Source organism: Myotis daubentonii, chromosome 13 (assembly GCF_963259705.1).
Source record: "Myotis daubentonii chromosome 13, mMyoDau2.1, whole genome shotgun sequence".
NCBI lineage: Eukaryota > Metazoa > Chordata > Mammalia > Chiroptera > Vespertilionidae > Myotis > Myotis daubentonii.
In genome coordinates this window covers 3,363,072-3,387,735 of record NC_081852.1, presented here as the reverse complement: position 1 = coordinate 3,387,735, position 24,664 = coordinate 3,363,072, and the positions used below count along the sequence as shown (strand labels likewise).

Below are 24,664 nucleotides of genomic sequence, written 5' to 3'. Positions count from 1 at the left end.
CATCAACAAAATAACAAGAGAACCCACTCTATTGGAGAATATATTTGACAATGATACATCTGATAAAGGGTTAAAATATATAAAGAACTCATACAACTTAACAAAAGGAAGACAAACAATCCCATTAAAAAATGGGCAAAAGACCAAAATAGATAATTCTCCAAAGAGGACATACAGATGGCCAAGAGACACATGAAAAATGTTCAAAGTCACTAATCATCTGAGAGATGCAAATCAAAACAACCTGTCAGAATGCCTACCATGAACAAATCAACAAAAGACAAGTGCTGGTGAGGATGTAAAGAAAAAGGAACCCTAGTACACTGTTGGTTGGAATGCAGACTGGTGCAACTATTATGTAGTTGGTTGGAATGCAGAGTGGTGCAACTATTATGCAACAATATGTAGTTTCCTCAAAAAATTAAATATGGAACTGCCATTCGACCCACTTCTAGGATCCTAAGAAACTTGAAGCACCCATCAGAAAGAAGGCATTAACCCTTATGTTCATAGCAGCACAATTTATAATAGCTAAGATCTGTAAACAGCCCAAGTTCCCATCAGTAGATGAGTGGATAAAAAGCTGTGGTATATTTACACCATGGAATACTATGCAGCGGTAAAAAAGAAGAATATCTTACCCTCTGAGACAGCATGGAGGAACCTGAAGAGTATCATGCTAAGTGAAATAAGTCAGTCAGAGAAAGACAAGTACCACATAATCTCACTCATATGTGGGATCTAAGTAACAAAATAAACTGATGAACAAAATAGATCCAGAGACATGGAAGCATGGAACAGAGTGTGGACTCTCAAAGGGAAGGTAGGGGAGGGTAGGTGGTGGAAGGTAATCAACCCAAGACCTTGTATGCATATATGCATAACCCATGGACACAGACAATTGGGTACTGAAGGCCTGGGGTGGGGGAGGGTGATGGGAGCGGGCTGGAGGGGGTCACTAGGAGAGGGGGAGAAGGGGACATATGTAATACTTTCAACAATAAAGAATTATTTTTTAAAAAGGAACTTGCACTGTGACCTAGGAGTCCCAGGAAGAGACTAAAGGCCTTAAGCCTGAGAGTGAGCTGCACAGCAACACGGTGGCTCTGGCTAAGACTCAGAGACTGAGTGGGGGCAAGCACAGGCAGAGACCGCAGCGAGGAGCTGGTGCAGAACCAGGACCATGTGGGCGCTGCAGAGAGCTGATCTGCACAGCACGGAGACAGAGGAGCAAAGACAAGAACAAGGTCATGGAAGATGCCCTGGCCTTGGACTTGAGACAGCCAAGCTCCTCGCTAACTTGAGTCAAGTAATGCTATTTCTGGTCTCAAGTTTCCTTGTCTGTAAAGGAAGGGATTGAATTGTGTGATGTCTAGGACCCACTCCAGATTCAATGCCTATGGTTACTCTTCTGCCAGGACCATTAATAAAAATCAACTTGACCTTAAATTAAAGAAAAGATAATGGAAGCTTACCGTTGGTTTGTAAAATGTAGATGAGAGCAGCAGACAGATTTAAGAATTGTTTGAGATAGGGAATAAAAATACTTTGGCACTGGCCTGGCCAGCATGGCTCTGTGGTTGAGTGTCAATACCTGATCGGGGCACATGCCTGGGTTGTTGGTTCTATCCCCATTGGGGGGTGTGCAGGAGGCAGCCGATCAATGATTCTCTCTCATCGATGTTTCTCTCTCTCCCTTCCTCTCTTTACCTCTTTGAAATCAATAAAAATATATTTTAAAATATACATTTGGGCACTGATTCCTGCACAGATTGAGATTTTAATAATGACAAGTTTTTTGATTAAATATCTAGATAAACTAGATGAAAATTCGGTAGAGTCCTCATTGAGATTAGGAACTCAGATGAAGACATCAGCCCCAGGAAGAAAACTACCTGTTTGGTGTGAACCTGCTTGTGCACCACAGATCAATGCTGACCTCAGACCTAAACACCCCACTGGTCTCATCTGGTAGACCTTTGACATTCCTCAGAGCATTTGAATCTTCCCAGGTAACATCTTCTTAATTCACTCCTTTTCATAATCCAGGTTATCTCCTGGATATAATTAAAACTGAAAATGTATATTTAAAAATAATTAGCATGGCTTAAGTTAAAGATTCTTAATAGTTCTAGAGAGGCATATTTATCTCAGAGATAGAGTTCCAGGAAAAACAATACCCTCCACTAATAAATTAGTAACCTCTTCAACCAAAAATGATCTAATCAAACATTTTATATCAAATAAACTTTTAAATCATATTCCTTCTGCACTGCCATTTTATTTATTTACTTACTTGTTTGTTTAGATTTCAGCTTTACTGAGGTATAATTGACAAAAGTATAAGATATACAAGATATATCATGGTGGTTTGATATATGTGTACCTTGTGAAGGATTCCCCAGAGCTAGTAAATTTGCATACTTATCACCTCACACATTTACCTTTGTGTGTGTGTGTGTGTGTGTGTGTGTGTATGAAGACCATTAAGTTCTACTGTCTTCGAAAATTTCAGTTATGCAATACAGTGTAATCAACAATATTGACCATATTTCAAATTAGAACCTCACACCTTATTCTTCTTATACTTGAAAGTCTGTACTCTTTTACCAATCTCTTCCAATAATCCCCCTCCCAGTCCCTGGCAACCATTTTCTACTATTTCTGAGTTTAACTCTTAGCTTTTCTTTTGTTTGTTTTAGGTTTATATGTAAATATAAGTAATAGCATGTAGTATTTGTGTTTCTCTTTCTGGCTTATTTTGCTTAGCATGATGGACTCAAGGTCCACATATGCTGGAGGCAAAGACCAACAAGTAGTTAGCATAATAACTGTGAGAGGTCCTCAGAAGACTGATGGACCTTGGGCTTTAGCAAGGGCTAAAAGCTATGCATCAATTGTTCTGTTGAGACAATGGTGGCTCAGGGCAATCCCCTAATTTGATAATCTTTTACTGTTTATCAAACCTTACCTTTGATATTCTTGTTTGCTTTGCTAAAGGGCAAATGCATATTCTAGTAAATAAAAAGCTATGGGTCTGGAGATTTGGGGAGCCATTCCACTAGAGAAGGGCCTCTGCCTGGTTCCCCTAGAGCAGTGATGGCGAACCTTTTGAGCTCGGCGTGTCAGCATTTTGAAAAACCCTAACTTAACTCTGGTGCCGTGTCACATATAGAAATTTTTTGATATTTGCAACCATAGTAAAACAAAGACTTATATTTTTGATATTTATTTTATATATTTAAATGCCATTTAACAAAGAAAAATCAACCAAAAAAATGAGTTCTTGTGTCAGAGGTTCACCATCACTGCCCTAATGCCTTCCAAACTTATATTTCTTATCTAGTATTTCCATGTGCACGTGGCCCCTTCTCCAGATTCTGAATCCTTCCTGAAAAAGGTTGCGGCACACACATGTTGCAAATGACAGGATGCCTTATTTTTCAAAGCTGATTAACATTCATCCATCCCACATCTCTATTTATCCACTCATTGGTGGGCACTTAAGTTTTGTCCACAGCATGGGCTTCTGTGAATATGCTGTTATGGACATGGGAGCTCAGACATCTCTTTGAGACCCTCTTTTCATTTCCTTTGGATATATAATCAGAAGTGACATTGCTGGATAGCATGGCAGTTTTATTTTTAACTATTTGAGGAAACTTGATACTATTTTCCAAAAAGGCTGAATCACTTTACATTCCCACAACAGTGCACAAGTGTTCCCCTCTCTCCACATCCTGGCCAACACTTGTTATCTGTGTTTTTTATGATACCCATTCTGAGAGGTGAGGTGATATCTCATTGTGGTTCCAAGCACCTTTTCATGAGCTTGTTAGGTACTCGTTTGCCTTCTCTGGAAAATGTCTATTCCATTCTCCTGCCCATTTTTTAATTAAATGGTTTGTTTTTTGCTATTGCAGTGGCTTGAATCCCTTATATGTTTTGAATATATTTAGTAGTGCTGACATAAAAACAGACACGTGTATCAGTGGAACAAAATAATGAGCCCAGAAATAAACTCATGCAAATAAAGTCAATTAATTTATGACAAAGGAGCCAAAAATATACAATACAATGGGGAAAGAATAGTTTCTTCAATAAATGGTGTTGTGAAAACTAGACAGCCATATAAAAGGAGATTCCTATTTTACATTCTACACAGTCAACTCAAAATGGATTAAAGACTTGAACATAAGCCGAAACCGGTTTGGCTCAGTGGATAGAGCTTCGGCCTGCGGACTGAAAGGTCCCAGGTTCGATTCCGGTCAAGGGCATGTGCCTGGGTTGCGGGCACATCCCCAGGAGGAGATGTGCAGGAGGCAGCTGATCGATGTTTCTCTCTCATCGATGTTTCTAACTTTCTATCTCTCTCCCTTCCTCTCTGTGAAAAATCAATAAAAATATATAAAAAAAAAGACTTGAACATAAGTCCTAAAACCATAAAAGGTCTGGAAGAAAACATAAGGAGTAACCCCCTCAGCATTGGTAATGGCAATGATTTTTTTTATTTGACATCAAAAGCAAAGACAACAAAAGCAAAAATAAATAAGTGGGACTGCATCCACTACAAAGTTTCTTTATTAACAAAATGAAACATCACACTCCACAATGGGAGGAAATATTTGAAATTTGTATATCTGATAAAGGGCTAACCTGTGCCGTTTTTGTCTTTCATGATTTGAGTTGTTCTAATCTTTGAAAATTATTTATGTTTACTTGATTTAAATAAATGCTACATTGTAAAAAGGTTCAAAGTGATATATTTTTTTCCAAAGAGCCTTATATTCTCTCAAACCACATATTTATTGGGTTTCAGGAAAATTCTACAACCTGATTCTAACTACATTTTAGAAAGTGAGGTTTATGCATCCAAGGTTACATGGAAAACTGCCAAGTATTAACCATATATCCTTTGCACTTGCTCATTTTGTACCACTTGTCAATTACCTGACATTTGTAGCGAGCACATCAGACTCCCTGACACTTGCTTGACCTGGAAATGGCTGCTCGTGGATGGGAACAGCCAGGGACAGAGGTGTGGGCTGTTTTGGGTCAGGGAAGGATGAGCAAGTTACTGCAGGGCTGTGTGTGTGTGTGGGGGGGGGTGCTTTAAAAGGCCAGCTTATATCATGAAATTGGATTAGCAATTGTTCAAATAATCAAAATCTAGGTGTGAGTATAGTCCCTCAGAAATGGTCTGTGTTTCCTAAGACAAGGTGTGATCATCTGCTCAGGATGCCCTAACAAAATACCTCAGAGTAGATGGGTTAACCAGCATGCATTTTCTCACAGCTCCGAAGGCTGGAAGCTGGCCTCAGGCAGCCAGCATGTCAGGCTGAGGTCTCTGCTCTTGGCCTGTAGATGGAAAGCTTCTGGCTGTGCACATATGGCTTCCCTGGTGTGTGCACATGGAGAGAGATCTCTCTCATACTCTCCTTAGAGCCACCAATCCTATGGGATCAGGGTCCCACACTTATACTCTCACTTAACTGTAATTACCTTCTAGAAACCTATCTCTAAGTACAGTCCTCAGCATAAGGATTTGGGAGACATACAGTTAAGTCCAAATTACAAAGTAATAGAATAAAAGGGACTTATTTCCATGATGGTTTGAACACATGTAATCATTCAATATCTCTGGGTCCTCAAATGAGCACAATGGATGTGGGTACTATCCAATTAGTGATGCTTAATTTGACTATTGACAACTAAATATTGGTTCTCGTGACCATCTTATTTCTTAATACAAGTAAATGCATTGCTCTGGATTCTTACTAAATCTGAAACTGTTTCTGAATATCAGTAAAAATACAAATGAGATATTCAAATAGTCAGAAAATCAACACCTTCTTGGCTCTCTTATCTTTTCCTACCTGTAAAATGTTTACTGTTGAAGGCAACATAAGAACAATATCAGTTTCTATCAGCATTTTGAAGCTATTTTTTTCCTGGTCTATTTTCGTAAAAGAGAGAGGAAGGGTTTAAATTTTCCAAATATTTTGGATGGGAAATCCCATATAATTGCATCATTGTGGGCCACACATCTATCCTGAAGCAAAACTTCTTTGCAACTAAATCTCCTTCAAAAGTATTATTATATCTGTATGTGCATGTTCTTTCATCAATTACATTGGATTCAATCAGATTTGTCACATAAATCAAGAACTGATAAATTCTAGCATGTAGTGTTGTGACCCTCCAGAAGAGGCAACTATCCTTGATCTCTAAACTGAGCTATTTTAGGCAGAAATGGGAGAGAATGGGCACTATAATTAAAGTAACATAGTCATCAGAATCTAAAGAATTCACACTGTGTGTAGAGGCTGTGAAACACAGGGTAAGGATGGGGTGGCAAGGGAGGTACGAAGGTGCATTTGCTGTTGTTGCTCACTCTCAGGAGTCAGAGGCGGGATCCATGTCAGAAGTTGGTGTTCCAGGTAGGGAACCTATGCCTTGACAAGGACAATTTCATCCTTGACCTAATTCAATTCCAAGTCTAACTCAGAAGTGACTTAAACCCTATGTTTGCAAAAACAATGTTTAAGGTTGTGTTTCCTTCTTTTCACACCAGAAAAAACGTCTTCCTCTGAGGTCACAAAATATTATATGCATGGCCCCTCCAAGGGGCCACGATGGTCATGAGAACCAATATTTAGTTTTCAATAGTCAACTGCCTATATTTACTTGTCTAATTGTCTGATAAAACCTGTCAGAAAATAATGTTATTTATTGATGACGAGGGCTGTGTTTTGCTACTCTTTGTTATAGTTATAGGAGTCAGGATATAAAGATAGCTCCTGGATGAGTCCACACATATGTAACTTTCTGAAGTTTCACGATGAAGTTCAAAATAGGTATGCATTTGGTGCAATGAGCATAAGGTGAAAGGAGACAGATATGGTAGGCAGTCAGGCCCCAAGGTAAGGGATTCTCACTTCTCAGTTGAGAATAGGGTTGAACACGGCCAATTCAGCACCCTGGATAGCACCGTGGGTGATCCAAATAATATTTGAGAAGAGCTTTTATCTGCAAAGAGCTCAGAATGATGTTCTGATGTTCTGTGTTTGGTAAAAGGACCTCGTGCTTATAATAAGCTTTGTTCTTAGCGTCTCCTATCTGTCCTCCCATCCCTCCCAGCACCTCAGCCTCAGCAGCAGCGGCCAGTGAAGCAGGCCAGCCGTTAGGACACCTACAACCCGGCAAGGTGCAACCAGTGGACAGGGTGGTCTTTTACCTTTCAAGGACCATTGGCCTCTTTGTGTGAATTATATTTTGCTAAGTTGGGAATAAGGACCTTGGCCCTTAACAGATATGAAACAGACAGTCAAAGACGATTCATCTGCCTTCCTCAGTTCATCCGGCTCACACATGGCTTCTTCTATATGCTTCACAGCCAACAGATTTTGGGTTTTCTGATTTTATTAAAAGAACCGGTCTCAATTCTTTTTTTGCCTCAAAACTCCCATTGTCTTTATTAGGTGCTCATCGTAGACTTTTCTACTTAATCATATAGCTTATCTCTGGTAACTCATAACGGAGACATAGGAAACACATCATTAGGTAAGCAACCTGAGCCAAAGATTGGCTATGTTTTTTAAATGCTGATGCATGGAAATTTAAAGTCTTACCTTAGCTGACAGATGGCAAAAGAAAATGGTCACAGCATATCCTGTCCTCCACACTTCAGTGCTTTGTCAAATAAGAATAAACCTATTTAATTAATATTGATTTAACACTGACTGTCCTCGAGGCATATTACCCTTTGACACATTTTTACCTTCAAAACTGCCAAAATTTCAAAATGTACAATAAAAATTTCAAATCCATTTCCAAGCTCAGGGGTATTGTGGTTTGTTATCACCAGTTTCCAGCTACTCCAAGAAGATGCCACGTGTCATAGCAAGTGGCAATGTCTTTATTTATGACCTCCAGTAATTAGTTAGCTTTGCCAGACATTTCTCATGCAGGAATGGGACTTTAGGGAAGGATAAAAGATTCTGACTATATTTGGCTTATGATCCTTGCATTTGTTAAAACATGACCACTTCACTTTGATAGAACTATTAGACAGTTATTTCTAAGTAAATAACACAAATGGGACATTTGTTTATCAGCTGGAAGAAGAGGAAAAGTTAATTATTCTTGACAACTTCTATCTGGTAATTTGAATGAGTCAATATCCAGAAACCCTTACTTACCTACGGAAGGCATTTTCATTTGAAAATTTGTTTACTCAACTCCCACTCTTTGACTCTATCCACATTTCCAGCAAGGCCTTGGGGAACAGTCCTTCTAGTAAAATTACGTTGCTCTGGGAGGAAGATGTACATACGCATCCATAGGCCCATGGACCACCTCTGAGAGCCACACTCCATTTCCAGTCTCAGCTAGTAGGCCAACAATTCCACATGTGAGTTACACTCAAATATCTTAAGTTGCAGCACCGTCCTTTGTGTCATGTGCAGATCCCAAAATGTTCCTAACCTCAACCCCCACAATGAGTGAATGACGAGCAAGGAGACCAAATATTTGCTGAACTTTCCAAGTAGACACTGATGGGAGAAGGAGATATGAAGCACTCATTCAGTCCTCAGCTCCTTAGAAGTCATTTACCCTCAGAAGTTCTCTGCCCAGATCTGGACAAAAGCATTTGCCTCATAATTCCCTAATAGTGTGATCAGGAGCCCTCTTTCCCGGCACTGTAGAGCCAAAGTCAGAACCCTAGTAGTGAAAAATCTCAGCTGCATTCCCTTTGAATTTTTATCTCTGGTAATAACGGGGTGGATTTTTAAATCATAAGACAGAAAAAAGCTCCGGACCAGGGTGAGCCTTTGCTCCCCCGGTTTGAGGAAGGAGCATGGTCACAGGGAATGGCACAGCATTCTTGGCACGTGGTTTAGGCTAAATGCTTGGGCCTGAAAAGGGTCAAGGCCAAACCAGTTGACAGATAAGAATGATTCTGAGTGAAAGTGCAGAAGTTGGGGCAGGTGACAGTGAGAAGGCCGTCTCTGAAACAGTCTTTGCAGGAAACAGTTAGTCCCCAAATCTTATTGGTGTGAGGATATGATTTTTCAGACACTAATGCCTAATTTTCTTTCTGGAATTATTTTGCTCTCCTTTCTGCTTTGCTTGTATAAGTCATGGCCTTTTTCCCTGGATTATGACCCTGCTCTACCTCCAGTCTTAACATCCATGGCTGCAGGTCATGTCTACACTCCCTTCAAGTAATTATAACTGAGCTGTGCATTTTGGTACATTGTGTACAGAGAACTATTGTGCAACAAGTCTCTGTCTGAAAGCCAGTAGGTTACTCAAGTGACTGGAAGAGTTATATGATTATCCCAGTTCCGTTCCAATCTCTGTGGCAGCTCCTCCAGTTGGCACCTTCTTTTAGGAACCCAGGGAGCCACACCTTAGCCAAGACATCTCCCGATGCAGGGTCACAAGGAAGGCTTTAATGGAGCCTCTCATCATCATTTTTAACCATGAAAAGGTAGTTGTTACAATTTTATATGCGGGCATCTTTCAGAAGTCCTTTGGGAAAATGCCCCCATCACAGTCCCAAAGCTTCTGACTCTCATCACATACTTCCAAAAAAGTTAAAAAAAATTGTTTTGGAAAAATTGGAGATAATAATCATGGTTAACTATTATTCTCAAGTAAATCACCTCAAAATATGTGTGCTTCTTTTTCCATAACATGTTTTGTATTATTTTTTCAAACATAACATGTCATGCTTACAAAGTTCAATTAGAGACATCTGCTTACAAGCTGAGCTAACTCATTGTTTAATATTTCTGTGAAAGAACTGAAAGAAGGGGCTGCATTTGGATCTGCCTCCAATGACTCATGCAGTTTTCATTGTACATCGTTATTGTCAATCATTTCTGCTCCAAACTATTAAAAGGGTTGGGGAAAAAATCAACTTTGAAGTGTTATATGGTTATATTCAAACTTTATATTTTGATTCTTTCTAAAAGGTAAATATTTGAAACAAAAGAATATTGCAAGCAAAGGGAGGATAAAAACCATTGTTGTAATATCAGAATTGTTAGTAATATTGGTTGGACTGGAAAATGCAAAAGCAATTTCTAAACATTTGACTAAACTCTAGTCTCTTGATGTCTTAAATATTATGCTTCATTGTTCATTGCATATAAAAAATAGACCAAGGCTACAATTTTGGCAAATACCTAAAATAGGGACAAAACCCCAGACCAGGGAAGAATTATCTTAAAGCTCTGGAAGGTATAAAAGGGCCTTCTACTTCCCTATTTGCCAACCTGCAAATATCAGCCTTCTGAGACTTTCTATATACAGATTGTTATTCGTCCACCTTAAGTAACAAAATATAATGATTCATGAACAACGCTCAGATGAGCTCAAGCATCCCTTGAGTGTTTCATTAGCCATCCCTGTGTTCAGATTGATTTATAGGCCTTGGGGTCCTCGTTTTCTCGCCATTAGCCGTCATCACGCCATATGACTCCCCGCAGCCCTCAGCTTACTGCTTCTGGGGAGGAGGTGCAATCCTGCCCAGCTGTGCTGAGCTAGTTTTCACTGCCACTAATTTTCTGCCAGAACCTATGAGTAATGTCACATTTCATGCTGTTCCAATACAAACATCTGCTCCTTGGCAGGGCTAGTACAGAGCTTGATGGAAACACTATAGCAGTCCCCAGGGAGGAAAGGTAACTGAGAAACTTTGTCAGGAAAAAATTGAGTACCTGCCTAGGCTGACACAGCAGATCAAAAGAAAGACAAAAGAATGAAGTAATCGGGTCATGACCCAAAGACGTATAGACATTCATTCATTTACTCTGCAATATGAGCACCTACAGCATCCTAGAAATTGTGAAATAGAATTGTTATGTCTGTTGGACACAATCCCTTAGAGCAGGAGATCTGGGATGAGCTCCATGTTTCTGCTTTACTGGGCTGTGCAACCTAATAAAAATAGCTTAAATTTATGAGGCCCCTGGTTTCTAATCCTATAATCTATGTCATAATATATCTATATAACACTGCATAATATATATTTATATAATATGATCTATATAATAATCTCCCAAGCCTCAATTTATTGATAGAAATTCATGGAGAATGATATAATAGGAGGCATTTAGAAAAACACATTGATAGATGATAGATACAGTAGATAGATGATAGATAGATAGATAGATAGATAGATAGATAGAGATAGAAGATGATAGATAGATAGATAGATAGATAGATAGATAGATGATAGATAATAGAGAACAAACTCTTAAGAGTAGGACATTCTCCACATAAACACTCATGCATCCACTGTAGAAGAAAGGCAGGTTCTCACAGCATCAAGCTAACAAATAAGTGTCGTCTCCATACTGCCACCTCATGGACCAAACACAACAGTCAACAGGACACATATGGGCATATGTAGTTCTGTAGGCCATGATCTTCAGCATCATGGTCAGATGATACTGAGACATTAGGAAACATATCTAAGCATATATTCTAGGATAAGATACTGTCATTCAACAGAACGCTATCAAGCCATCAGTTTCTCTCTATTTACAGTCTCTGAGAATATTTGAACTTATTTACAGGATTGTTTTCTCCTATACTGGTGCTTTGCTGAAGTAACATTCCCCTTTCTGCATTAACACAATGTGTTATCACTGCTTGAGGAGCTGAATCCATTTATATGAAAGCTACAAGAACATCAGGTAAAATAATCATAAGGGTTACTTACTATACTCCATACAGGTTGTCCTATACTTCCTCACAGACCCCACTACTTGTATCTCAAGGTGGAAATGGGATGTCTAGGACCTAATATTCTCAATCCTTAAATATCAACTATTAGGTAATCTACCTTTGCTACCCAGAATGAGCACTGAACAATGCCCTTTTTAGCCATTGTTTTCAAGCACTAGTCCAGTGATGGCAAACCTATGACACGCAGAGGTGACACGCGAACTCATTTTTTTGGTTGATTTTCTTTGTTTAATGGCACTTAAATATATAAAATAAATATCAAAAAATATAAGTCTTTGTTTTACTGTGGTTGCAAATATCAAATATTTCTATATGTGACACGGCACCAGAGTTAAGTCAGGGTTTTTCAAAATGCTGAGACGCCGAACTCAAAAGGTTCACCATCACTGCACTAGTCCGTTCTCCCACATGTTCCCACAACTACATGACCTTCATGGCCCATCTGGTCCATGTCATGTCATAGCCAAGAAGCTGTCCAAGCAGCCTGCCTAATAATCCTTTCCACTGACCCACCTGTTATTTCTTGATGTTTGGTAGTTGGCCACTTTGAGAGGGGGGCATCCAAAGGCCCATTTCTTAGTGAAAGAAGAACATCCCTGAAAAAGAGTAAATAAAGTTTTTTAAAAATTGCAGAATGAATAGATCCAAAAATTAAAAAGAAGAACCATGGAGTCTCTCCCGTCCAGATCCCCCAGACACCGCCTGCCAGAGCCCATTTGTGGGCCCAGGACCCCCATTCTATTCCTGAGAACATGCCAGGACTCTCTCCTTAAGAATGAAGGATGAATGAAAGACGGAATAAAGGACGAAGGATGAAACAGGTAAAGAAGAGCAAAAGGTATAAACTTCCAGTTATGAGATAGATAAGTCCTGGGATGTAATGTGCAGCATGGTGACTATAGTTAACAATATTGTATTGTATATTTGAAAGCTGCTAAGAGATTAACACTTAAAATTCTCATCACAAGAAAAAAATTGTACCTGTGTATGGCAATAAATGTTAACTGAAATATTAAGGTAATCATTTTGCAACATATACATATATCAAAGCATTATGTTATACACCTAAAACTAACACTGGGTTATATGTCATCTGTATCTCAATAAAATGAAAAAAGAATTTAGGCCAGAAATGATGGGATTTTGAGTTTCCTCTTAATATTTGCTACTAGTATTGCCTATCCACATCTATCTTTTTTAAAAAATATATTGTATTGATTTTTACAGAGAGGAAGGGAGAAGGATAGAGAGTTAGAAACATCGATGAGAGAGAAACATCGATCAGCTGCTTCCTGCACACTCCCTACTGGGGATGTGCCCATAACCAAGGTACATGCCCTTGACTGGAGTCGAACCTGGGACCCTTCAGTCCGCAGGCTGACGCTCTATCCACTGAACCAAACCGGTTAGGGCTATCCACATCTATCTTATCACATCCTCTGCCTCACAGTTCTGCAAAAGTGAGGACTGATGATAAATATTTCTTGTTATGCCCAATATTCTTACCACCTTGCTGTGTACTACACACACACACACACACACACACACACACACACACATCTATTTTTTCAAAAATCTATTGAGAAATTACCTGCATTTGCAGAGTTCTGCTGTGAACAGGGTTTACAAATATTAGCTTCTTCCTGTGGTTAAGCATGACACACTCACTCCTCACCCTCTCCACTCTTCCCACCAGCACCTTCACCCCCAGTTCTATTAGTTTCCTCCCACCACTCCAGGCTGACAGTGAAGTCAACAGCACACATCATATGTGCCACTCTTTCCAGGAATAACTTAGGTTCTCATTCCATCTCAGCCTCCTTGACTCTTTGAACTTATTATGCCATTTTGGTGTCCCAAATGGCCATAGTATTGAAAAGGAGAGAGTTTTATAAAAGGAATGCCCACTTTTAAGCTCAATTTTATGTTCACCTCCTCGATGTAGATGAAGGCCAAAGAACATGCTAATTATTATCTAGTCAGGAATGAAATCCTACAGACAAAGAACAGAATTATATTTAGGCAATAGATTGCCATTTGGTAATACTGATTTATGGCAACGCTTCTCCAACTTTTAGTTTACATAAGAATTATCTGGGGAATTTGTAACAAATGGAGAATCCTAGTCTCTACCCTGAGAATCTATGAAGCCTTGAGTTGTCCCCAAAATATGGGCATACCAGGACCACACTTTGAAGAATAGTGGATTATAATTAAGAGTTTATAATTTTTCTCTTTAACTGAGATCATTTCTCTTACATTAATGTCTCCTGTGGTTATATGACACAGAGGTTTCATTGAATAAAATAAAAATAATAGAGAAGAAGTGACATCAGAGAAATGGCAGCATGAAAGAGCCCCTTGGCCTCTCCCTGAAATTTCAACAAGTTAACCAACCATAATTCAAGAAAGAAATCTCTGCTCTACACAGATGCATGCCTGAGAGACCAGCGCATTGAAACATCTAAAGGTGGGCAACTGGGAATAAACAGAGAGATGAGAAGGGAGGAAAGTGCAGATGGCCTGCAGATGCAGCCCTGCAGCCAGGAGCTCAAAGCTTGGCTTGAAGAAGGGAGGAAGCAGGCACCAGCAGGTGCTTTCTTCAGCTGGGAGGAACAGAGAACTTGGGGGGGGGGCGTGTGGGGGAGGCAGCCCAGCAGGGCTGGTGGCAAGGGAACAAACAGTATCTGAGTCAGCATATGTATGACAGAGCATGGGGTTCTGCCAAGTGCCTCTCCACTGCCAGGCCGGGTGGGTAGTGCTTTAGACAAAGAAAAGGAATCACAGAGCTCTGCTGCTGCTTTGACTCCCCAAATTCACCTCCCATTGCCCTTGTAGTCTTTTCCAGGAGAATATGATCTGTAAAGCAAGAGCTATTGCAGTAGAACTGCTGTTTACCCCTCTGACTGATCCCCAGGAGGGGTGCTTGGGGTGGGACCTCACGGAGGTCAGAGATCACCATTACAGTGAGGACAAAACAAACCTCACCCCCAAGCAGCATGGCTGTACTGTCTTATGGAAACCATGGAGGTCCAGACTGGGAGATCACAAAGGTAAAAACAGCTTGTGATTCAGCACCATCCAGTGGAAAATAGCAGAAAGACTTCTTTAGAGGAAGCTGCTATTGACCATTAACACAGACAGATGTAAATAAATGCCCAAGCAAAGGAGAAGAGCAAACACCATGAATAACCACAGTAATGAGAATGACCAGAAAGAAAATGAAAAATCTCCAGAAAGCAGGCTGGAACACATGGAAATATGTGATATAAATGACAGAGATTTCAAGATCACAGTTTTGAAAATACTAAACAAAGATGTGAGAAAATACAGACAGGCAATTCAATGCACTCAGAAAACAAATCAATGAACAAGACAAGTACTTTACCTAAGCTATGGAAACTTTAAAAAAGAATCAATCAGAAATCCCAGAAATGAAGCATGCAATTAAGATTAAGGGTGAAGTACTGAGCATAGAAAACAGAGCCAACCAGATGGAGGAAAGAATTATTGATATCGAAGATAGGAATCTAGAAATGACGCAGAGGGAAGAAGAGAGAGACCTGAGCATAAAGAAAAATGGAGGAGCTCTACAAGAACTATCTGACTCCATCAGAAAAAGCAATATTAGAATTAAAGACATTCCAGAAGAACAGGAGCAGGCAATGGAGAGTCTATACAAACAAATAGTGGATGAGAACTTCCCAAACCTATAAAAAGAAGTAGATCCTCAAATATAAGGAGCAAACAGAACATCTATTTCAATCCAAAGAGGTCCTCTCCAAGGCACTTGGTATTAAAACTGTCAAAAATTAATAACAAAGAAAAAATTCTCAAAGCAGCCAGGGAAAAGAATGAAGTGACCTACAAAGAAAAATCCATCAGAATATCATCCAACTTCTCAATAGAAACTCTACAAGCCATAAGAGAGTGGAACTAAACATTCAAATGTCTGAGAGAAATTACCAGCCACAAATAATATAGCCAGAAAAATTATCTTTTAAATATGAAGGAGAAATAAATAAGTTCCCAGACATACAGAAGCTTGGGGTTTTTTCAACAGAAAACCTCCATTTCAGGAATTACTCAAGGGAGTCATTCTACCTGAAACAAAGAACATAACATCACAACACTATGAGTGAGTTCACCAAAAAACTTACAGTACAAACAGGGTTAATTTATGACAACAAAAACATAAAAGGAGAGAGAGTAAAGGTCTGAACTGGCAAAAGAAGATGAAGATCAGATGAACTAAAAAACTACTGTGTATATACAACTTTATTTTTTATAAACCTAATGGTAGCCACACACAAAAATCGCCAAAACAGATACATAGATTATAAAAGAAGAAACAGAGGAAAGAGGTAAGGAATACCACGAAAGAAAAACAACAGACCGAAACATAAAGGAAAAGAACCAATGGAGACACAGAGCTACCAGAAAACAAAAGATGAAATGCTATAGGAAATCATTATACATCTATAATTACCTTAAATGTAAATAGTCTGTATTCATCAATAAAGAGGCACAGGGTAGCAGAGTGGATAAAAAAAAAAACAAAACCCAACCATTTGCTGCATATAAGAGACACATTTAAGCTGCCAAGCCAAAGGTGGATCCAAAGAAAATGGAGGGAGGGAGGGGGGAGCAGAAATGAGCTCCACCCAAATAACACCCGCACAGATGATGCCTGAGAGGCCAGCGCATGGAAACATCTAAAGGTGGGCAACTGGGAATAAACAGGGAGCTGAGAAGGGAGGGAAGTGCAGATGGCCTGCAGATGCAGCCCTGCAGCCAGGAGCTCGAAGCTTGGCTTGAAGAGGGGAGGAAAAGCATGTGTGGCTATACTTATATCTGACAAAATAGATTTAAAGATAATAAGAGAGAGAAAACCAAGATAGTGGCATAGGTAAACACCGGAAATTGCTGCCTCCCACAACAAATTCAAAAATACAACTAAAAAACAAAACGGACATCATCCAGAACCACAGGAGGGCTGGCTGAGTGGAAATTCTACAACTAGAAGGAAGGAGAAAAGCACACTGAGACTCAGAGGAGGTTCGGAAGTAAAGTGCAGAGGTACGGAGGCGCACACGGCAAGGGCTGGCAACTGAGGACGCAGCTGTCTTTTTGAATCAGGAGGGAGTCACAAGCCCCTGACTGCTCTGAACTCCAGGTCCAGGTGAATCTCTTGGGACCCAGACTCATACAGGGAGAAACTGGACTGTCTGGTAGCTGGCAGAACTCGGAACTCGAGGGTGGCTTTCTCTCAAAGGTGCTTGCAGCGATTATCAGGACACTGAGACATGGGGCCCTTTAGGGCAGAGATGAGGATCAGCCATAGCTTCTTGCTCTGCCCTGTTGATTCCCTGAGACCCCGCCCCACCCAAGCTGCAGCAGAGGCTTTTTCATATGTATGCCCTGGCCCTTTGCAATCTGAAAATTACCTAACAAACTTCAGCTGGGCCAGTCGGACTCAGAACTTCCAAGAGAAGGCCCAAGGCCCCACAGCAGCTTGCATTGCTTCACAGCTGGGCCTCATTTGGGCACCACCAAACCCCAAACAAGGAAGGGGAATCTGCAGATCTTTTCGTAGCTCCTGCTGGGTAGCCTCAGAAAGAGGCTAAATTAGCACCTCCTAAGATCCAAGAACCAGTGTACCCAGTGGTCACAGTGGGACCATCCAATTACAACTCCTCAGATCCATAAGGGACACACTCAGGGGGGCAGACTCAGTGAGCACCAAAGCCCCACTGAAGCAAGTCTTGCCACATAAGGGTGTCTTCAGCACAGAAGTTCTCCCACCGTAGACACAGCTGACTCTCACAGCCAATTGGCCTGGAGGTCAATTCCTCCCAGTGACATCTACAACAATCAAGGCTTAACTACAACAAGACTGTGCACAAAGTCCACAAAGGGGTCCACCAAGAGTGTCCACCTCAGGTAATTGGAGAGGCTGAGCCACTGGGCCCTATAGGACACCTAGCACACAAAGCCACTCTACCAACACAGGGAAGCATAAAAAATGAGGAGACAAAGAAACAGGTCACAAATGACAGAAATGGAGGAAAGCAAATGACTGGATATAGAGTTCAAAACCACACTTTTAAGGTTTTTCAAGAACTTTCTAGAAACCACCGATAAATTTAGTAAGACCCTCAAAAAGCCTGGTGAGACCGCCGATAAATGTAGTGTGACCCTCAAGAAATCGAGTGAGACCCTCGAGGTTATGAAAAAGGACCAACTAGAAATTAAGCATACACTGACTTAAATAAAGGATATTATGCAGAGTTCCAACAGAAGACTAGAGGATTGCAAGAATCAAGTCAAAGATTTGAAATACGAAGAAGCAAAAAACACCCAACCGGAAAAGCAAAATGAAAAAAGAATCCAAAAATATGAAGATAGTGTAAGGAGCCTCTGGGACAGCTTCAAACGTACAGACATCCGAATTATAGGGGTGCCAGAAGATGAGAGAGAGCAAGATATTGAAAACCTATTTGAAGAAATAATGACAAAAAAATTCCCCTACCTGGTGAAAGAAATAGACTTACAAGCCCAGGAAGCACAGAGAACCCCAAACAAAAGGAATCCAAAGAGGACCACACCAAGACACATCATAATTAAAATGCCAAGAGCAAAAGACAAAGAGAGAATCTTAAAAGCAGCAAGAGAAAGACAGTCAGTTACCTACACGGGAGTACCCATACCACTGTCAACAGAAACTGGCGCCCTCCCCCTGGTAGGCTCGCTCCCTGCGTCGCCACCTCGCTCGTTTGCTCGGCCCCGCTGCTGTGAGGACACTCGGCGCCCGCCGACTCCCTGCCCCGGGTCCCTGCGACCGCCTCGGTGAAGATGGCCTCAGGAGTGCAAGTTGCTGATGAAGTATGTCGCATTTTTTATGACATGAAAGTTAGGAAGTGTTCCACACCAGAAGAAATCAAGAAAAGAAAGAAGGCTGTCATTTTTTGTCTCAGTGCAGACAAAAAGTGCATCATTGTAGAAGAAGGCAAAGAGATCTTGGTTGGAGATGTTGGTGTAACCATAACTGATCCTTTCAAGCATTTTGTGGGAATGCTCCCAGAGAAAGATTGTCGCTATGCTTTGTATGATGCAAGCTTTGAAACCAAGGAATCCAGAAAAGAGGAGCTGATGTTTTTCTTATGGGCACCAGAACTAGCACCTCTGAAAAGTAAAATGATCTATGCGAGCTCCAAGGATGCAATTAAAAAGAAATTTCAAGGCATAAAACACGAATGTCAAGCAAATGGGCCAGAAGACCTCAATCGGGCTTGTATTGCTGAAAAGCTAGGTGGATCCTTAATTGTAGCTTTTGAAGGATGCCCTGTGTAGATCATGGTTCAGTGCCACAATGAAAAGCTTCCATGTTTAATGTTATCCTCTTGCTATATAAGTAAAGCAAATATGTTTAGGCCAGGGTCTCACTGAGGGGGAGCTATCTTGTCATCTGTTAAACTAAATATTCTATAAACATGTGCAAACAGCCCTAAATAAATCTAAAATCTAAAGTTCTATTGGTATGAAATTAAATTCTTATTGGTCATTCATAATTCTTAATGCCTGTTTTGATGAGTTGGCTTGTAAAGATTTTTGCTAAGCTCCTTTTTAATAATGCAGTTCACAAAACAGTGCATATAAGAGAACTGTTGTATCTTTGTTAACTTCAGCAATTTGTTTCTTTAGCTTAGAGAATTGGTCATAACCTGGTTATAATTATTGCCCAAATTCTTTATTCTCTCTTGAGTGAAACTGAATAATGGAAAATAATTCTCACATGTAATAACACTAATATACTAACTACAATAAGATTAAGTCAGGCAGTCTTTTAATTCTACCAGATGTGTAATGAAGACTGTCTCAGAATTGTGAATGCTTATACCAGTAATCAGCGCTGATCTTGCAAAGCACTATTTCAAGCACATAGTTGGAGTACAGGAAACAACTCCTTGCACCTGTGGTGAGCTCTCCACTTACTAGATGGGAGACTGTTCTGAGAGTGACCTTGCATCTAGAGAATCATGTGTCCTTAGGAGAATGTGCAATATCTTGTAACAACCAGAAAAGATGCAAATTAGCATTCCATTGTAATCCACTTTGTTAATGAAAATGATAAAAACGGTGTATTGATAAGCTAGGACACTTGTGAAAACTTTGTGTCTTCTTCAGAACTTTGTTTCTGGCACAGTAAGGTGGGGAAGCACATTAGGTGTATGATTACTCTGGGGCCTGGGAGAACTTCTTAATTTCCTAGAGCAGTTTCTCAACTGTATGTGAAACGGGGAGCAGGTATGACAAAAGATGACACCCATAGAAAGCTGCTACCTGATGACACTTGGAAGTGGTTGTCTTAACATCACAGACATAACACCTTGAACAATATAGAGATGCATAAACAGTTGAACTTAGAAATAGCTGTACTGGCTTTATGTAAGAAAGGAAGCATTTTTAACTTAAAAAAAAAAAAAAAAAAAAAAAAAAAACAGAAACTTTGTAGGCCAGAAAGGAGTGGCAAGAAATATTCAAAGTGATGAATGCCAAGAACCTACAACCAAGATTACTTTATCCAGCAAAGCTATCATTCAGAATTGAAGGTCAGATAAAGAGCTTCACAGATAAGGAAAACCTGAAGGAGTTCATCACCACCAAACCAGTATTATATGAAATGCTGAAAGGATCCTTTAAGAAGAGGAAGAAGAAGAAAAAGGTAAAGATACAAATTATGAACAACAAATACACACCTATCAACAAGTGAATCTAAAAATCAAGTGAATAAATAATCTGATGAACAGAATAAACTGGTGATTATAATAGAATCAGGGGCATAGAAAGGGAGTGGACTGACTACTCTCGGGGCGAGGGGGGAAGGGATGTGTGGGGGGTGGGGGAAGAGAATGAACAAAAATCGTGCACCTATGGATGAGGGCAGTGGGGGAGGGGGGTAAAGACAGAGGGTGGGGTGGGAACCGGGTGGAGGGGAGCTATGGGGGGGAAAAAGAGGAACAACTGTAATAATCTGAACAATAAAGATTTAATTTAAATAAATAAATAAAGATAATAAGAAACAAAGATGGACACTTTATAATGATAAAGTGGGCACTACATAAAGAAACTATAACACTTCTTAATATATATTCACCCAATCAGAGAGCATCGAAATATATAAAAAGGAGAAACAGTTCAAAACACAATCATGTTGGGGACCTTAATACTCCATTGACAGCTCTAGACAGACCAACCAAACAGATAATCAACAAAGAAATATCAGCCTTAAATGAAACACTAGACCCAATGTACATAATTGACATTTATCAAATCTTTCATCCCAGAACATCAGATTATACATTCCCCTCTTGTACACATGGAACATTCTCAAGGAGAGACCTTATGTTGGGTCACAAAACTAGCATCAACAAATTCAAGATGATTGAAACAGCATATTTTCTGAACACGATGCCTTGAAATTTAAAATCAACAGCAAAGAGGAAGTAAAGAAACTCACAAATATATGGAGATTAAATAGCATACTATTAAAAAAAAAATGGCTGGATCAAAGAAGAGATAAAAGATGAAAGCAAAAGATGTATAGAGACAAATGAGTGTGACAATATGACATATCAAAATCTCTGGGATGCAGCAAAAGCAGTAATAAGGGGGAAGTTACAGGCCTATCTCAAGAAACTAAAGAAATTCCAAGTAAACAACCTAATCACATCTTAAAGTACCAGAAAAAGAAGAACAAAAGCAACCCAAAGTCAGCAGAAAAAAAAGGAAATAATAAAAATTAGAGCAGAATTGAATGAAATAGAGAACAAAAAGACTATACAAAAATTAATTAAAGAAAGAGTTGGTTCTTTGAAAAGATTAATAAAACTGACAAACCCCTGGCTAGATTCACTAAGGAAAAAATGAAAAAAACCCATATGAACAAAATCAGAAATGAGAGAGAAGTCACCACAGACATCACAGCTATACAAAGGATCATACTAGAATACTATGAAGGACTATATCCCACCAAATTCAATAACCTAGAAGAAATGCATATATTCCTAAAAATATATAACCTTTTTAGGCTAAATCATGAAGAATTGGAAAACCTAAATAGACCAATCAGTGGTGAGTAAATAGAAACAACCATAAAAATCTCCCCCAAAATAAAAGACCAGAACCAGATGGCTTTTCCAGTAACTCAAAATACCAAAAACTCAAATAAGACTTAAAACCTATCTTCTGAAACTCTTCCTAAAAATTTGATGAGACAATGCTTCCTAACACTTTTTATGAGGCCAACATAACCCTGATACCAAAACATGGCAAGAATGACACAAGAAAAGAAAACTACAGACCAATATCTCTGATGAACACAGATACAAAAATCCTAAACAAAATACTAGAAAATCAAATACAACAGTACATCCAAAAAACAATACATCACAGTCAAGAGGCCCAAGGATGGTTCAACATATGCAAATCAATCAGTGTAACACACCACATTAACAAAAGAAAGGATAAAAAAAATCATACGATCTTATCAACAGATGCAGAAAAGGCATTTGATAAGATACAACACCCATTTATGATTAAAACACTCAACAAAATAGGAATAGAAGGAAAGTACCTCAGCATAATGCAGGCCATATATGACAAACTCTCAGCTAATATCATACTCAATGGTGAAAAACTGAAAGCTTTTTCTCCAAGATCAGGAACAGGACAGGGATGTCCACTCTCACCACTCTTATTCCACATAGTTCTAGAAGTCTAGCCAGAGCAATACGGCAAGGGAAAGAAAGAAAAGGCATCCAAATTGGGAAGGAAGAAGTCAAACTGTCACTTTTTGTGGACGACATGATTCTGTATATAGAACACCCTAAAGCAGTGATGGCGAACCTTTTTGAGCTCGGCGTGTCAGCATTTTGAAAAACCCTAACTTAACTCTGGTGCCGTGTCACATATAGAAATTTTTCGATATTTGCAACCATAGTAAAACAAAGACTTATATTTTTGATATTTATTTTATATATTTAAATGTCATTTAACAAATAAAAATCAACCAAAAAAATGAGTTCGCCTGTCACCTCTGACACATGTGTCATAGGTTCTCCATCACTGCCCTAAAGAGTCCACCAAAAGAAACTATTAGAAACAATAAAAAATACAGTCAAGTTGCAGGATACAAAATCAATGTGCAAAAATCCATTGCCTTTCTATATACTAACAGCAAAACTTCAGAAAAAGAAATGGAAAACACAATTTATTTTGCAAGTGCAACCAAAAGAATAAACTTAACAAAGAACATGAAAGAATTATATACTGAAAATTACAAAGCATTATTAAAAGATATTGAAAAAGACATACCAAAATGTAAAAATATGGTAGGTATGTTCATGGATTGGAAGGATCAACATATTTAAAATGGCCATATACCCAAAGCAATGTACAGATTTAATGCAGTCTCCATTGAATTCCCAATGTCATTTTTTTTAAAGAAAGAATCAGTGGCAAAATCCACAAAGCCTACAGCCATAAAATAGACAACCTAAATGAGCATCTAATATTTGAAAAAATACTCCATTTAATTAGTAAAAAAGAAAAAAATGTTGATTTTAATAACTATATATTTTTCCTAAATAAGCTAGGAAGTTTTTAACTGAGTGTAGTCTGTGTATAGTCTTATATCGGTTATATTACTTTCAGGTGTACAATAGAGTGATTCACATTTTTGTACCTTACAGTGTGATCTCCCCACTAATTCTAGTGACCGTCTATCACCATGCAAACTTATCACAATATAAAATATAGTACCTTTCACCTTCTTTACCCATACCGTGCCCTCTGGCAACCTTCCCTTTGGTCTCTGTTTTTATGAGTCTGTTTTGTTTTGTTTGTTCATTTGTTCTGTTTTTTAATATTCCACATATAAGTGAAATCATAGAGCATTTGTCTTTCTCTGTCTGACTTATTTCACTTTTCCTCTGGGTCACAAATTGCTAGATTTTATTTTTGCATTACTGTGTAATATTACATTGTATATACACCCCACATCTTTTGTTATCCATTCATTTACTGATGGACACCTAGGGTGCTTCCATAACTTGCCTATTACAATAACGCGGCAATGAGCATAGGGAAGCATATTTCTGTTTGATTTAGTGTTTTCATTTTCTTCATATAAATATCCACAAGTGAAGTTGCTGCATCCTGGGGTCGGATTTTTTAAATGAAAATGCTCAAATTTAGAAAAGTAGGGGTTTAAATTGATATTATCATTTTGGAGAACAATTTAGCAATACCTTATTCATTTATTCACTAAAAATATAATTATTAAACCAAGCCTGACCTGAGGCATTGGAGATACAAAAGCAAACACTATTTCTTAAACATGAAATATATGTATTTACCACATATATTTAACTGCAAAATCTAGTACACAAAAGAGTATATACATATGGGATGATTTCATTTCAAAGAAAATAAATGTATGTATTTATATATGTACTAGAGGCCTGATGCACGAATTCATGCATGGGTGAGGTCCCTTGGCCTTGCCGGCAATCGGGGCCAATGTGGGGGGGGGGGGGGAGGAGAGGGGAGCAGCCGGCCAGGGAGAGGGACTGTGGGAGGTTGGCAGGCCACGGGAGGTTGGCTGTGGAAGCGCACTGACCATCAAGGGGCAGCTCCTGCCTTGAGCATCTGCCCCCTGGTGGTCAGTGCGTGTCATAGCAACCGGACAGCCAGTCGTTCGGTCACTTAGGCTTTTATAGTATAGATAGAAAAAAAGTTTAGACTGCTATATGTTAAAGTATAATAGTATGTAATTTTAGTTCTAAGTTTATTCTTAGTTTTCATCTATTTTTTCATATCTTCCAAATGCAAATTGCTT

The 24,664-nt window shown here is 39.2% G+C and overlaps 1 protein-coding gene across 1 annotated transcript; it reads left to right on the top strand.

The window, feature by feature from the left end:
* Positions 1–18,497: 18,497 nt before the first annotated feature.
* Positions 18,498–19,900, top strand: LOC132214689 (destrin). Its single transcript, XM_059662012.1, has one exon. It carries the CDS (start codon positions 18,619–18,621, stop codon positions 19,114–19,116), a length of 498 nt encoding a protein of 165 aa, XP_059517995.1. The 5' UTR covers positions 18,498–18,618; the 3' UTR covers positions 19,117–19,900.
* Positions 19,901–24,664: the final 4,764 nt, after the last annotated feature.

Coding starts and splice junctions, on each gene's coding strand:
- LOC132214689 (XM_059662012.1), top strand. CDS start 18,619: ATGGCCTCAGGAGTGCAAGTTGCTGATGAAGTATGTCGCATTTTTTAT.